Source organism: Sorex fumeus, unplaced genomic scaffold (genome assembly GCF_029834395.1).
Source record: "Sorex fumeus unplaced genomic scaffold, SorFum_2.1 ptg000264l, whole genome shotgun sequence".
NCBI lineage: Eukaryota > Metazoa > Chordata > Mammalia > Eulipotyphla > Soricidae > Sorex > Sorex fumeus.
This window is the reverse complement of record NW_026606321.1, coordinates 4226715-4243434: the sequence shown is the minus strand read 5'-3', so window position 1 is coordinate 4243434 and position 16720 is coordinate 4226715. Positions and strand designations below refer to the sequence as shown.

The following is a 16720-nucleotide window of genomic DNA, read 5'->3' as shown; positions in this document are numbered from 1 at the left end:
AACAGCTGTCTCGCCAGGGCCCAGGACAGATCCCAGCACTTTATAACAGAGGAGCGAACATCTGTGGGATGATGAGATTCTCCGATTCTACCTCTCCCGGGATATCAGCGTAGAAAGGCTCGGGATGGGTCTTGTTCTTGCAAACAGTTTTTGGAGTCCAACTCCAAGTTCATGGGTAGTGGTGAATCTACTGACATTAGAATCTTAGCTTCCTAAACCAACAAGAGCAGATTTCAAAGGGTAACTGATGGGTAATGAAGTCAGGCAGATATCCCAGACAGACGTTCTGACTATGCAACAGGCTCTTTAATTTATCCTTGCGACTTCTTCTAATAATAAGCTCCATTTAGGAGCTACTTAGTCTGCCAGGCAGATCTCTTGGCAATGTTACAGAGTCCCCAGGCCATTAGGGGAGTCTGGGAGACTGAGGCTGGGAGGGCCAGAGGCACCTGTCCAGGATCACTGAGCATCAGACTGGCGGACCCACAGGGGTTGAAGAGAAGCAATTTTGCTCCAGAACTGCTGCTGCCAGCTCAAGCTGTCCTGTCCACAGACTCCGACCAACACACACAGGCTCCTTTTCAAACCTCATAGGGCAATTTATAATAAATGGGAGAGAAGAAATGATTCAAGGAAAAAGAAATAATTGAAAAGACCCTTTGTTCCTGTGCTATGAGATAGAAAGAACAAAGTACAAAATAGAAATTGGGGAAGCTCTTTATATGAGACTAGAACAAGTTGACTATTTTCCTTTGGCAAACATCTGGAATGTTCCAAGTCACCCTGAAGAAAATAAAAATCACGGGGGAGGGGAAAGTCGTATGCATTTTAATACTCAAATAAATTTCTACGTGCAAGTTAACATCATTAAAGAAAGAGAAGACAGATTTTATAAACAGAAACTGTTTATACAAATACATTGAATCATTGCTCTAGGAGCAAACAGAGTGAAACCATAGGAATGTGTGTACTTTCTCTGTCTCTCTCTCACACACATATACACACATACACACACTACACACATATACACTCACACGTATGCACACTCAGATAAATATACTCACACACATACACACACATACACATTCACACATACATACACACACTACACACGCTTACACACATACATGCTCACACACCACACATACACTCACATGTACACATTCACAGACATGCATACATATAAACATACATACACACAAATACACACATAAACACATACACACATTCACACATACACACATATACACCCTTACACACATACACACTAACACAAATACAAACACATACACACATATATACATTCACACATACACACATATACACATATGCATACATATAAACATACACACTCATACAAACACACACACATACACACACTCACACACACAAACATATACATACTCACACACATATACACTCACACACTCACTCCTCCTTCCCCACCCCCCATACACATAGAAACTCCTAAGGACCAATCTTTGAACCTGAGCCACTCCCACTGGTCCTACTGTCCATGGCTGAGGTAATATTTTTCTGGCACTTCTGAGATTCGTGGTTCTCGTCATGTACCAAGCAGGCCTACACAAGCCAGGTTTTGTGTGAGCTCAACAGCCTCTTGGCAAGATTCACCTTTTCCCTCAGGCCGAGCACAGAGGACTCTGGTATGGAATCCTGGTTAGCACCTCAGGAGCTGCCTGTCCCGGAACACGCAATCTCCCTGCGACACCACGGGCCTTTCCCCACCACCACAAAAATATTCCCTTTTCCTTTTTCAAGAAAAAAAAATGCCCTGACTGGAGTTGGGGTGATAAGGATTTGGGACGTTTGTTGGCAGGAGGGAGAAAACTCCACACTGGTTTCTACGAGATCCTGACTTTGGGGTTTGGGGCGGAGGTCGGGGTGGGGAGAAAATATGGAACACTGCTGGAGAGAAGTTGGCTCTGGTGATGGGACTGGTGTTGAAGCACATGCCTAAAACTAAACTATTAATAATGTCACAAATCAAAGTTCTTTAACTAAAAAAAAAATTAAAAAGAGAGTTTCTGACTTTGAACTATATTACATCTTCAATGCAAACAGGAGGGCTGAAAATTTATGGTTGAAGGTAATTTTTCACAGAAAGATGGGTGATCAGGCCAAAAGCCTAAATTAAATCTTCCTTCATCTTAGTTCCATGCCATTTTATTATGATGAAGTGAACAGAGCCAGTCTTGTCACAGGTTACATCAGATCCTGGAGTTTAAAGTGTTTTAAAAAGGCATGCTTAGGCACTGGAATAAGGATGGATTCTCTGATCAATGGGTTAGAATCGTAAATACGATTACAAATCCCTATATCTACACTTGATTAATTTTGAGGAAGGGAGCTAGACACAGGAAGTGGAGTAATGGAGAGTCTTCCACAAATGGTGCAGTGAAAATTGGTTAGGCATGTGTTAAAAAATGAGGCTGGATCCATGTCTCAGTCCTTATACAAGAGTCTAGATGGATCAAAGACCTTGAGATTAGACCAGAATCTATTAATACACTGAGGAAAATACAGGCAGAACACTCCAAGATTTTGACCTTAAAGGTGTTTTCAGTGATATGATTCTATTGACAACAGCAACAGAAACAAACAGATGGAACTACATCAAATTAGAAGGTTTCTGTCTGGCTAAAGGAAACATCCAACTGAATAGGAGAAAATATTTGTTCTCAACACGTCAGATAAAGGAGTAATATCCAAGATATATAAAGCAATCTCAAGCATCTAAAAGAGATCCACAAACTATCAAAGAGTGAGAAGAGGAAATGACAGATACTTCTCTGAAAAAGACACATGAAAAACTGCTCATCACCACTTATTATCAGTGAGCTCCAAACCAAGATGACAGTGAAATATCATCCTATACCAATGAGAATGAAACATATGAAAAAAGTGAGGGCACTCTGCTGGAAGGGATTTGGTGAGAGGAAGCTCATTCCCTGATGGGGGTGATGTTGCCTGGTTCAAACCATCTGGAGAATAAGAAAAAACAAAAGTAATACTAGAGCTTCCATATGAACCCATCATTCCAGTTCTTGGTCCCAATTCTCAGTACACAAAATCCTTCACTGCAAAGGCATATACTCATCATTATTTGTTGCAGCACTCAACAGGAAATCAACTTATGTGCCCCATCACAGGTGACAGTGTAATGAGAGTGGGGTATATACGACAGCAGAATACCATAAAGCTTCAAAGATTGATGGAATCGTGCCAGTCACTGCAACTTGGATGGAACTGGAGGATGGTAATGAAGTCAGAAGGAGGACAGGAGAGGGTGATCTCCCTTGTCTGTGCTCTATCGGTGAATAAGAGGAGTCAGTAGAAGGGACCAAAGGGAAGGTACCCGGATTACCATTGGCCCCCACTGGCAGAAATGAGAGAAGAAATGCAGGTAAGGGAGTAAGGAGCAATAGACGGAGGTAGCAGGAATTGGGGTCAAGGAGCCTCGAGCACACAAGCATTGTAGAGGTGGGGTGTTTGTGAGTGTATGTGTGTGTGTGTGTGTTTGTGTGTAAATGACAGAGCCATCTATACTGTAAATAGAAGATCCAACCTACAAGAAACAAATCTAAAAACAGTCAAGAAGGCTGACTGGTGTGGGGGGTGGGGTGGGAACTGGGGGACACTGATGAACGGGAGTGAGCACTGGTGGTGGGGCTACCGTCGGACCATCTGATGCCTCTGAAACTCTATTATAAAACCCCATGTAAATAATGGTGCCTCGACATTGGAAATGTAGAATTTTTTAGTGTAATAAAATATAGAAAATTATATTTAAAAATTAAATAGAAAGACGTGCTTTCCATGGCAGGGAGAGGCCTCACAACAGTGCTCTGGAGTCTCGGGTCTCAGCAAACAGTGCAGGTGGTCAAGATGATGATACAGTTCATGGTGCCACTTGGGCCCCGCAGTGCCAGGATTATCTGGGTCACTGTGGCAGGGCTCAGGGTCTAGGGCTCTGCTTGAAAGTGCTCAGTGTCTCTAGGGCTGCACCCAGCATGCTTTCAGTCCTCAGGGCTACATAAGGAAGTGCCCAGAGAGGGAACAGTCACAAGCAAGGCACACACTTTTTTCCCTGCCCTATCTCACGGGCCCTTAAGAAGCACGTTTCTTCATGAGAAGGAGCTGATGCTTCAAAGAAAACACGTTTTAAGTTATACTCATCCACTGCTTCACGGCCTGTTGGGCCTCGAGGGACCAGAGATGTGAGGGATGCCCCAGGCAACCCACCCACTGAGCTAGGCGGGGTGTGGGGGGGGAGAGGGGCGCAAGCAAACCCCTGGGCTTGTGCAAAACCCCATGAGCATAACCACCTTGGGACACAGTTGGAGCCAAGCCACGCACACGGCACTGCATGGCCATCACTAAAATCTGACACTTAAACTTTAATAAAGAACTTATTAAATTTAATATTTAAAATGTACCTAATTAAAAATACCAAAAGCGTCACAAAAATTCCTTTTGTTGCCTGAATGGGTGCGAGGATTTTTATCTGGAGGAGCTCCAGAGCTCTAAATACCCCCCAGAGACATGCCAGCAGAGGGTCCCAGGGGCCTATGATGGTGTGATGAGGGGTGCCTGGCTGTAGGCCCCTCCCAGGGGTGCAGGAGAAGAAAGGATGAGGCCCTTCAGTGGACACAGGTCAGTAAGACTTGGGAAAAGCAAAGAGGGTCACTCTCCATATTAAGAGAAGTCCCTCAGGGCTGGAGTGATAGCACAGTGGGTAGGGTGTTTGCCTTGCACGTGGCTGACCTGGGTTTGATTCCCAGCATACCACTCCGAGCACCACCAGGAGTAATTCCTGAGTAAAGAGCCAAGAGTAATCCCTGAGCATTTCCGGGTGTGACCCAAAAAGTAAAAGAGAGAGAGAGAGAACGAGAGAGAGAGAGGTCCCTCCAATGCTCCTTAGAGGAGAATTTATCAGAAATATGAATTTTAGCATACTACTAAAAGTTTACAAACACGAGGGTACCTATTGAAAGATGCCTAAAGTCTTTCCACCCAAGCAAATTCTGTCCTGAAACTCTGATTATTTCCAGCGCTGCCAACTACCAGAGAGGAGAGGTAGCATGATTCTACCAGCCTGAGACCCATCGTATCAGTCACGCCTCTGCCTGGGAATCCAGAAGGACCCTCCATCAGTCACTGCGATGCCACGAGAGTGACTGGCACAGACTGACCATTTGGGGTGACCACCCAGACTCTCATCGACCCTGTCTCCTTCTGCAGGCACCAGGATTTCTACTTCTTCTCTTCTTACTCTCATCACTGTCTTTATCTAAACTTTGTGATACCTTATCTGAATGTTTGGATAATCACTGATCGATACAGTAAAAGTTCTGCACAGGTTCCAGAGAGTAAAGGGGTTAAGGACCAGGCACTCGGCCACTGGTGGCCCTAACCTATCCCCGCCTCCAAAAGTAAGTCCTATTCGAGACACCTCTGGCATGGCAAACTCCGCCTTCATTATCTGTGGGTGTCCACACTGCCCAAGTCCAGTTTTCTCCACCCCCATGCTCGGAGGGGACAGGACATTCTCAAATCCAAGACTAGACCAGCAAGAAAAGTGAGGGCCTGGCCTTCCTCAGCTGAATGACGGAAGTGAATTCTCAGCTTTGCACCTTTAGACCTGGCCTCTTGGCGACAATCTGCATGTCTGAGCTTCATTATATGAAAATGGTTGCAGGCCCTAGAATAAGGAGTGAAACCAGCAATGATTTATAACCCCCGCCCCCATACACCACATCCAGGAGATTTAATTCCGCTCTTGCTCAACGGCCTCGCCCCTGTGTGAGCAGAGTCAATACCAATAATGAAATGTAGACTGAAGGGCTAAATCAATCCAATAAAAGGCAATAGAAAGACTAGAAGACTGAGTAAATTTGGAAAGGCGAGTGCCCGTCAGTTTAGTATTTGGGCAACAAGTAATTACAAAAATCAATACCTGTGTATGAAAACATGACAGGCAGCCATCCATCCCAAAGAGAGGAATGTGACTGAATGGTGAGGATGAGAAGACACAGTACTTCAAGGAAAACTCGCCCCAGAACATGGATGTCTGGGGCCCCGTGCGTGAAGCTTCCTTTGTGCCCTCTCAGAGTCTGTAGGGCGGAGAGGAGGTGCCAGAAAGCTCTTCACTCTCTACTTCCCGTAGGGTCTCGGCGCCTGCTCTGATCTGTGGATCACGGCAACGGGCACCAGAGCTGACAAGATCTGTCCCTGCATAGCAGATAAGACCCGTCTCTGCACAGTGACCTAGTAGGGAGTGTCTGGGTGCATTTTACAAGCACCAGGTATCCAGTGTTGAGTCTCACCCAACCTCCCCAAGAACTGTCACCTAACTGCAGCATCTAGCCCTAAATGGGATTGGGCTGGGGCAACGCAGAGTTGGAAAGGTGATATGTCAGTGATGTGGCTGAACCATCCTCTTAAGCCCAGCTCCTGTGTTCAATATCTGTGTATTTGGCAATAAAGTGACGGGCTATCAGTTGTCTTTCAGAGCAGTTTCTCCGCGCGCCCATCATCCTTCGCCTCATGTCTGCCCGGACCCAATGCACAGTGTGTCTGGGCACGTGGGGTAAAACTGTTCCCCAACACTGATCCTTGGACTTTTGCTGATTCCTGTCACTCTCGTCAACTTGATCATCAGGCTCTGTCTACCTCTATCTCCTTCCTTTCCTCCTTCCCAGTCTCCTGGTACCTTAAACCTTCTCCGAGTTTCTGACAGAGCCTTTTGGAGGGAGCCAGCCCTGCCTCCATCAGAGAAATTGAGGCTTCCGGGTCAGCCAGCTGCTGGAAGAATCTCTGCACCCTTGGAGAACACAGCCACTCACAGCAAATTAAGCAGAATAAAAGCGCATGGCACACATGGTGTCCGCAGACACACAGAGGACGAAACCAGGGCTGAGGTGTGTGATGAGGCGGGAACGCTGCTTTCATCTGAAGCAGCCTGCAGACGTCAGGTCCTGCAGCACAGACGCAGGGTTCTTCTAAGGAGGCGCCCCAGAAGCGGCCAGAGCATGTGACCACCGAGATGAAAGGCTTCAAGGCTGAGCGTGAGTGGGAGAGACTGTGGGAGTCAGAGCAGGGACCTCGAACCTCTCCCTGCCAGCCCCGTGCAGCCTGGGAGCCTTGAGGAACTCTTTGCCCCATCATGTGACAATGGACTCTGACAGCATTTGTACCCCCCTTTCTCCCCACATCTAAGCGACATGGAGGGAGTTTCAAAGCTTTTCCCTGGGTACCCGCAGGAGCGAGCTCCAGGCACACCAGCTGCCAACGCCCTTGAGCAACCTCCCCTCCCCCCACTCCACTGGGCACTGCCTCCCAGTGCCAGAAGTCAAGTTATGTGAGGTCTCCCCCCCCCCCCCCCCGCCTCCCGGCTGTGTAGGCTATCAAGTGCCAACATTGGAACCAAGGGCAGGTGTGGTTTGGGTTTGGGGGTCATACCCAGCAATGTTCAGGGCTTACTTCTGACTCTGTGCTCAGGGATCACTCCTCACAGTGCTCAGGGGACCATATATCCAAGGCTGGGGATTGAACCTGAGTCAGGTGCCTGACTCGCTACTACTCTTGGATCTCCAGGACCAAGCTTGGGTCAGAATCCATCCGACTGCTCTGAGGTTACCTGCTCATCCCTGAACCAATTTGCTGCTGATGGAGGAATAAGACCCTTTTCAGATGGAACTTTCTAGAAGCCAGCTAGAAGGGCATTTCTGCAAAGGATGGGGTGATGCCCAAATTAGAAACTTGTCCTGCCATCCTGATGGTCACTTTGCTAAGTTTTTTTTTATCAAACATGGACTGATTTTTAATTAAGCATGATGATAATTTTTATTTGGGATAAAACCACATGACTTTTATCTATTTAAAGAAATGGGATTTGGGCACATTTAAAATTAATTTGGTGGGGGGAGTACGGCAGAGAGCTAGTATAGCAGATAGGGCTGTTGCTTTATACACGGCAAGCCCAGTTACATCCCTGGTGTCCTATATGGTCCCCCCGGGCCCTGAACACACAGAGTCAGGAATAAGCCCTGGGTGTGACCCAAAAACAAATAAAATGAAATGAAATGAATCTTGGGTGAAATTTTTTTGAATGTCCCCTTTGCTTCCATTTGGTGCCAGAGCTTAAAACTCTTGGCTTCAAGGTGGCAAGAGGCAGCATCCTGTAGAGCTGCCCCAATGCCTGGCTGTATTGGTGGTATAGCACTTTCTTGCCACCTCGATGCTATGGAACCCTCAAGGTAGGCACTGCCCTGGCCACTGCCTGCCAGATGTTGCTGGCACCACTGGAATTCTCTCCAGCTGTCCTGAGAAAAATGTCTTTAGATGCTGTTCAAGGTCCCCTGTGAGCCAACTCATGCCTGGTCAAGCATCAGAACTCAATATTCATTTCCTAAACAGACATGCTTGTTCCGATAGGAATGATCCTGAATCTTCCCCAGGGATGAGGCCAGTGGATGGGAGTTACCAAAAAAAAAAAAATTAAAAACTACCAGGCTCGATTCATCTCAAGGCAAGCAAGCAAAATCTATAATAAATTGCAATTACATCTCTGAATCTCTTCTTTGCACTCTTAAACTAATTGAGGCCCATCCTCAAAACTGCTTACATGCTGTGGAGACGACTCTTTACGGCTGATAAAATCTTTTTTAAAAATCTGATTACTCAGCTGCTTCTATGCAAATGCATGTCCCTTGTCTGAGAAATCAGAGATAGCTGACCACCACGATTTTCCGAAAATAGCGTAAGTCATAGAGTGTGCACGTTAAAGTATTCCCAAGTCACAGAGCAGGTTAATCACTGCCTACCTGTGAGGCACAAACAACTGTCTCTTCTATAGGCTACAAATGTCCTAGTCTAGCCCTGAGTGTCTCTGAATGTCTCAACATGCTTGGTTAGCACCGGGGCTGGCCCACTGCCTGTGAGACCCTGCAGCCCACTATCCCTTATACTGACTCCAGGCATCTTTGCCAGCAGGAGGAGACAGTGGAAGATACTTTGCATTTCCTTAGAAGCAGGGACAGGTGCAGAGAGTCTGGGAAGAGGAAAGCAAATCACTGCACACGGATCGTGTCTCATGGTCTCGTCTGCAGAGACAGCATGCATTTCCCCAGTTCTTCCATGCCTCAGTCTTCCGGAAGCTAATAGAATTCCTGCATGCAGGCCAACAGATTTGGCAGCAAGGGACATGTGTCCACCTCATGGCACACCAAGATATTGGAAGCCCAAAGTTGCTTTTCCTCGTATTTTTTTTTCTTTTTTAAAAATTTTTATTAGTGAAACACCATGAGGTACAGTTGTAGACTTACAAAGTTTTGTGCTTGGGGAAAGATTGCATTCATTTGGGGAACATAAAGTCACAAAATACGAGACTAACACCCAATAATAGCCGAGATAAGTACCATGAGGATTACTCCATGGCTTTGAGGCCAGCCACACACACTAGGGGAAAAGGCATCTCAGATAGGGAAGGGAGCACCAAAGAAAGGGTGTTGGGAGGTTCCTCCCAGGATGGGAGATGTGTGATGAGTGTAGACTATAGACCAAACATGATTGCCACTCAATGTCTCTTTTGCAAACCACAGCATTCCTCGTATTTTTTAAGCATCCTGTAAAATCTTAAAGGAGGGTTTATGGGGCTCGGACTACTAGGGAATCCACACACACTTACCTCGGCTTTGATTTTGTTGTCTCCGAAGCAGAGGTGCTGCAAATAGGCGGCTGCATTGGACTGGACAGAAGGGAACTGGTGTTGCAACATCTGAATCACCTCAGGCAGCTCAGGGTCTCTCCATCCAAACTCCCTGAATGAGAGGAAGGTGGAAAGCATGAGTGAGAGTTTGTGCACACGGCTGCCATATGGCTGTTACATGGCTGCCATATGGCAAACACATGACAGCCACATGGCTGCTCACATGGCTGCCACATGGCTAGCACATGGCTAACACATGGCTGCTACATGGCTATCACATGGCTACCACATGTCTACCACATGACTGTCACATGGCTGTCACATGACTAACATATGGCTACACATGGCTAACTCAGGTAGGTTCCCCCAGCAGAGCTCACGGGGATCACTTACACACCATTGTTCAGTTTCCTCACTTAAAAGGATCCAAAAAGATGGCCTCTAGTAACTGATTTATAAGTGCCACACATATGATTATATATGCACATAAATACATATTACTTACAATTTTAGGCACATTAAAAAGGTACAAGTTTATGAAGATTTATGGAAAAATTACTTAAAATGGCACACGATTTTATAAATATAGACATTTTTAGGTGTGCTTAAGTGGATCCCTTATAAAGGCCTGCTGGTTTAATAATCTATTATTTTCACAGTCTGGTTCAGGTTGAGCATTTGGCTACATTCTCAGACAAGGAGAAATCCCCAGAGCAGGAGTGTGAGCTGAGCTGGAGGAGTGGCAGTAGCATTTCCAGCTTTATTATTTTTTATTAGTGGTGTTGTTATCATCATCTTAAGCTCTTCTTGAAAAATACATACCTAAATTCTCTGGGAACAGAATTACAGCAATAAGAAGACTTTATAAAAGGGAATTATTTATTTAATGAGTTACATTTATTCATATAATGTTAATACATTTTATGCATTATACATTCTTTTTCCTGGTTCCTTGCTTTTTCCATCTGAGTTGCTCCAACAAAGTTGGCAGTTTATCTCATTTTAAGCAGGCATTCCCTGGGGCCAGGGAGAGAGCTGCATGTGGGAACTCCAGGCTTGCTCTCCATCACCACATGGTCCCTTGAGCACCACCGAGAACAAATCCTGATCATGAACCCAGAGAACCACCAGTTGAGGCTCTAAAACGGGAGGGGTGGGAGGTGGGGAAGGGGGAGGAAGGAAGTATGGTCTAAGATATATGTCCCTATGACAACAGATGATGGAGGCCTAATGCCAAGGAACATTCTATAAAAATCAGCAAAACCTGTTAGAACAAGGAGCTCCCAAGGTCCTTGAATGGATTCTCGCTCAAAAGGAAGTATCCCATTTTTAACAGAGACACAAACAAGCGACCTACAAACCCCAGATAAACACTCGGCCCAACAGCCAAGAAGGACACTGTACCCACGGGACAGTGGGGAAGAGAAATGACAGAGTTTTGCAAGGGGAAGGCCCTGAGCACCAGATAAGGATGGCCAGGCCAGTGTCCACTGAGCAAGGTTGCGTCATCATCCGGGGGAAGTATCGTGAAAAATAAGAGTGCGGAGGGCGATGTTGCCTTACAGATAATCTGCTCTCTTTATTGAGACTGGTAGAGCTTATCAGGTGGACCTGGAGCGGTTGGTGCTTCGCTTCCAGCTACTGAAGACAATAAGAAAGAGGTTCCCATGCATGGCTCAGCATTTGCCAGGAAAGGAGGGCAGGCAACTGAGCGAGCGGGCATCAGGATGGGAGACAGTGCCATACATCAGGTGGGCATCCACTGTTGAGGCACACGGAGGGCCCTACTCTGTTGCTATGAAACACACGCAGGATCAGCAATGACAGCCAAACTCACAAGTGCTTCTTGGTGATACGATCCCAGTAGAAAATGAATATGCATGAAGCCACAAGAAGCCTGGTTTTCTCCTTCTTTAATTTTTTTTTTATTTTGCATGACTTGCTCTTTATATGATTTTAAGCCAACTTTTAAAATTTAGCTGTTGGGCTACGCTCAGCTAGGCTCAAGGGATACTCTTCTCTCCAGACTCAGGTCATCACCAGCAGTGCTCAGGGGATGCCACGGATTAAACCTGGGTCTTCTGTACCCAAAAGTAAGTATCTCTTCTGCTCTACAATCTCTGACTCCATCTGTTGTTTGATTCTAAACCACCTCTGTAACATGCAACTTGGAAACGGTACAATCCATCTTCTTACTTAGCAGCTTCTTACACACTTGCAGACCAAATTTCACACTGCCTTTAAGGACCCTGAGTGGCTGGGACTGGAGTGATAGTACAGGGGTCATGACCTGGGTTTGATCCCTGGCATCCCATATGGTTCTATGAGCCAGCCAGGAGTGATTCCTGAGTGCAGAGCCAGGAGCCAGGCTCCTGAGCACTGCTGAGTGGCCCCAAAATCAAACCAAACAAGACCCAGGGTAGCTGAGATGAACATCGGGGAGTTCCTGCTATGGGGAAGTGACTAGCTGTGGATCCCTTTCAGCCAGTCTTGTTGATCAGATGCATTTGCCCCACGGGGCTTCGGGGATTGCTCTCAGAACAGCTATGAAACAAGATCTCTGGGAAAAAGTCTTGGGGACTCTGCATATATGTCATACACAGAGGCAACATGCAAGCCGACACACATAGGCACCTGCAAAGATACTTAGAGAGTCACACAGAAGAGTATGTATGTATAGACATATGGAAACACATGTATTCTCACAAACACATCACATACACACAGCCACATACTAGTCACTCATACACAGTCTCATGCTGCCACCTCAGAAATCATATCGAGGTCCCACCAGATAAATATGGAACTCAGATGCCACTACACTCTACTACTCGCCCGAGCCTAGACCAGCCGCCCCTATACTCTAATACTCCCCTGTACCTAGACCAGCCGTCCCTACACTATGCTACTCCCTTGAGCCTAGACCAGATGCCCCTATTCTCTACTACTCCCCTGAGCCTAGATACCTTCTATAGTCTGCTACTCACCCTGTGCCTAGTCCAGATGCACGCCTACACTCTGTTACTCCAAGCTGCCCCTGCCTAGACCAGATGCCCCTACACTTCACTATGTACCAGGAAGGACTCTGGCCTGTCAACCCCTCACCACACCCCTAGAAGGGCCCCCTTCCTGCCTCGTCCCAGCTCTGGGCTCCCAGGGCCTTTGGGGGCTCTGTGACCCCTTATCTCATGCCTCCCAGGTGACCTCCTTGAAGTTTTAGAACTAGAAGCCCTAGTTCAAGGCCACCAGTCACAGGGCCCTGTCTTATTCACAGTGCCCACAACCCCCCAAACTCTTCTTGCCTGTATGCCAGTTCACTGCCCACCCGCCTGCTAAGTTCTGTGGGCACTGTCCACAACTCCTACTGACCACTGTGCAAACACGTGTGTAGGCAGGCGGGAGTTCAGGTCTGGAAGGGAGTGTGGGAGAACGAGTGGAGGTCAGCCAGCGGGAGAGGCTGGAAGCTGAAAGCAAGGGGGTCTGCACAATGACCAGGGATTCCCACGCGGCATCAGGGGGCTGCTCTGGGGGCACCTGCTGAGGGGGCTGTTTGCTTCTGGGGTTTCTAATGGGAGTTCCTTCGAACTTAGTCAGGGACAGGGACCCCCGGAAAGAATACTGAGGCTCTTCCCATTGTCCCCCCCCCCCCATTTCAGGAAAGATGTTAAGGAGAATCTTAATACAGCAGAAGGGCTGGTGTGGGAAGTTGGTTTAGAACTGAGTCTTTTTTTTTTTTTTTTTAGTAAATGCTTTGCTTCACTGAATTTCATCCTTGGGATTTTACTGTCCGTGGAGAGGCAGGAGGCAAGGCCCGAGAGGCTATCTTCCATCCTTTGGTTAGAATCTATCATCCGAGATGATTCCTCATCTCAGGCCTTTCCTCTTGAGGACAAACAGTGACCTAGGAGGAGACAAAAGTTTCTGGGAACGTCACTTACCAGCGAGGGACAGCAGTATCGAAGGAAAAGGAGAGTATTCAGAATGTTGGGAACTGGCTGTTAAAAAGGAGGCGGCCAGTAGGGGGCGCTGATGGGCAGTGTGCGGGTGGACCCTAGCTGGGAAGCAAGTCCCAGGCCTTGGATGAGATCAAGGGCCAGTCTAAGGCAAAGGAACCTAGTGGCCTGTGGTCAATGTGGTGAGAATGATGTCAGGACAATGACTGCTTTAGCGGACACAACAGGCAGGAAGTGAACCTTCCTCCCTCCTTAGTCGGATGCCACCAAAGCTCCCAACACAGAATGGCCCATCCCCAGATGCCTCAGCCACTGTCCTCTCCTTGCACCCGAGGGGAGCGAAACTGACATCAGGATGATCGAGAAGGACTTTAGAACTGGGTCTCTGACTTCCTCCCACCCATCCATGAGAAAGAACAACAGTTTCAAGCTGTGAGTCAAATACTGAGAATAACACCATTTATTTTGGGGGTCACCTTTTTACTTTAGATTTTGGGGGTTCCAGGGCTTGGGGATCTCTTTCAGCAATACTTAGACATTTGGGCAAGCCTGACAGTTTGGTATTGGGCCCAGAGCTACTGGAAATCCTGAGGTTATACCCAGCTGTGCCTTGGGGTCATACAATGTCCAGGATCAGACTTAAGGCCTCCAGCACCCAGGGTACGTGTGGCTGCTCCGTCTCTGTGAGCTCTCTCCACACCTCCTGGCATCATTTACAAAATGATGCCCTAAATAACTGTGAATGCATATGGCAAACTATTAAGGGCCAGACAAGTGTTATTGACTACTGAAGCTGCTGAGGAATAGATGTGTGTATACACATGCACGAATGTTACATGTTTAAATTTGTACAGCATGAAAGATTTATGTAATAAAATATAAAATATAAATAGATTTACATACAATATCAGCAGAGCCTGGCAAGCTCTCTGTGATATAGTCGATATGCCAAAATCAGTACAACAAGGCTCACAACGAAGACATTACTGATGTCCGCTTGAGCAAATCAATGAACAAGGAGAGGACAGTGCTACAGTGCTACATACAATATATAAAACACAAAATTTATAAAGTGACATTTAATTTTTAATAACCTTTCACTGACTTGTCAGCAATTAGACACTAAACTTATTTGATTTTGTTTTGTTTTGTTTTGTTTTGAGGGCCATATCCAGCAGTGCCCAGGATCACTCCTGATGGGTTCAGGGACCATATGAAGTGCTGAGGCTTCAAGCCATCTGGCGGCGTGTACCAGTCAAGTGCCCGACCCTCTGTACTACTCCGAACCCACATTATACTTATTTAAAAGATACAGTGTAAGAAAGAACCATGTCTTAGGTTGTGTTAAAAACAGTACATTACAATACATCATTTTAATACTCTGCTATTAATGAAGATTAGTACTGTGCTTTGGAATAAAACTGGGAATTGAGGTAATTATGTCAAGTAAGGTACGATAGAATATAAAAGGCAATTACTGGATGGTTTCACTCATGTTTGGCATCTGTCACTGTCAATGTCCTCCCGTTGTTCATCAATTTGCTTGAGCGGGCCCAGTAACGTCTCCATTGAAGACTTTGTTGTTACTGTGTTTGGCATATCAAATACATCACGGGTAGCTTGCCAGGCTTGTGCGGGCAAGATACTCTCGGTAGCTTGCCAGGCTCTCCGAGAGGGGTGGAGGAATCGAACTTGGGTTGGCCATGTTGGCTGCGTGCAAGGCAAACGCCCTACCGCTGTGCTCTAAAGCAAATGAACTGGCCCCAAACCAAGGGTGCCCAAGGCTCAGTCAAACCTTGGCACTTAGCAGAAGAAAGGGGGAGAGGGGAGCGAGCCATGAGAGGGTCTTACTGGAGGTGGGGATGGGATGCTGTAATATGGTCACCCAATGGCCAGGCTCCAAAAGGATCAGGAGAAAAAGGTTCAGATTGAAAAACTGAGATGACCCTGGCTGCGGGAAGGCAGGCATGTGAACTAAATGCTCAGACAGAGGTATGAAGCTGTACCCTGGGAATCCTAGAATCCTGCAGACTACTAAAAGTAGAGAGAGAGAGTATGGGGGAAATTGTCTGCGTGGAGGCAGAGGGAGGTTAAGGGGATGGATACTGGAGACACTGGTGGTGGAGAATGTGCCCTGGTGGAGGGATGGGTGTTTGATCATTGTATGACAGAAACTCAAACATAAAAGCTCTGTAACTGTTTCTCATGGTGATTCAATAAAAAAAAATAATAATTACAAAACAGAACAAAAAGAATACTGCAGACGAATGACCCATCAATGAAAAGGGAGTGATTCTCAAAAATCCGTGCAATCATCCCGTGGAAATGAATTCCACCTTACAGGGGCGACGGGGGGCCATGGCATTCCATGCATTAGGGTTGGCTCAGCTCCCTGCTCAGCTCCAAGCCGGCTTGCGGCTGAGCTGACACTGAGAACCCGCACCTGGGCGTGCTGCTGGCGCAGTGAGACATGATAAATAGGAAGTCCTCAGAGCTACATCTAGCACAGACTGCAGGCTCTTAAGAAATGTCAAGTATTTAATCTACCAGGAGGAAGAAGAGAAGAAAGAGGTTTAAGACCCTCTCCAGAAGCTGAACTCCTAAGTCTCATTTGTTACTGGGCTTCCCTTTAGAAATGTTAATGGTACGTGGGGATATGCAAATGTAACCTTTTCTTCATTAAAACTTGTCACGGGGACCAACAATATTGTGACTAAACCCTTCCTCTAGCCAACTGACTTGGGTTGTGGAAATCACAGGCTCCGCATAAAGCTAAATAGCAAACCGTCTGAAATGCTGTTTGGAGTCAGCGTGTCCCCAGACCTAAGAGTGGCCAGCTTGTCACAACATTGGATCAAATTTCCTCTGTCCTCAAAAGACCCCCAGAAACCAGGCAGGGTCCCAGGAAACCAAAAGCCAATTATTAGCAAAGCTGTGCATAGCTGTGTGTCTATTTTCAGCAATGATCTGTGTGTATGTGTGTGTTTGTGTGTGTGTGGTGTGTATCTGTGTGTGCACGCATGTGTGTGTGCCCCAC

At 46.7% G+C, this 16720-nt stretch overlaps 1 protein-coding gene across 8 annotated transcripts in view; it reads right to left on the bottom strand.

The window, feature by feature from the left end:
• Positions 1-16720, bottom strand: part of CTNND2 (catenin delta 2) — a 958285-nt gene that overhangs the window by 238167 nt on the left and 703398 nt on the right. For all 8 annotated transcript variants that reach the window (XM_056109040.1, XM_056109043.1, XM_056109042.1 and 5 more), the window contains one exon: positions 9710-9842. In XM_056109040.1, the coding sequence (XP_055965015.1) occupies positions 9710-9842 (133 nt within the window). The remainder of the gene's footprint in view (positions 1-9709; positions 9843-16720) is intronic.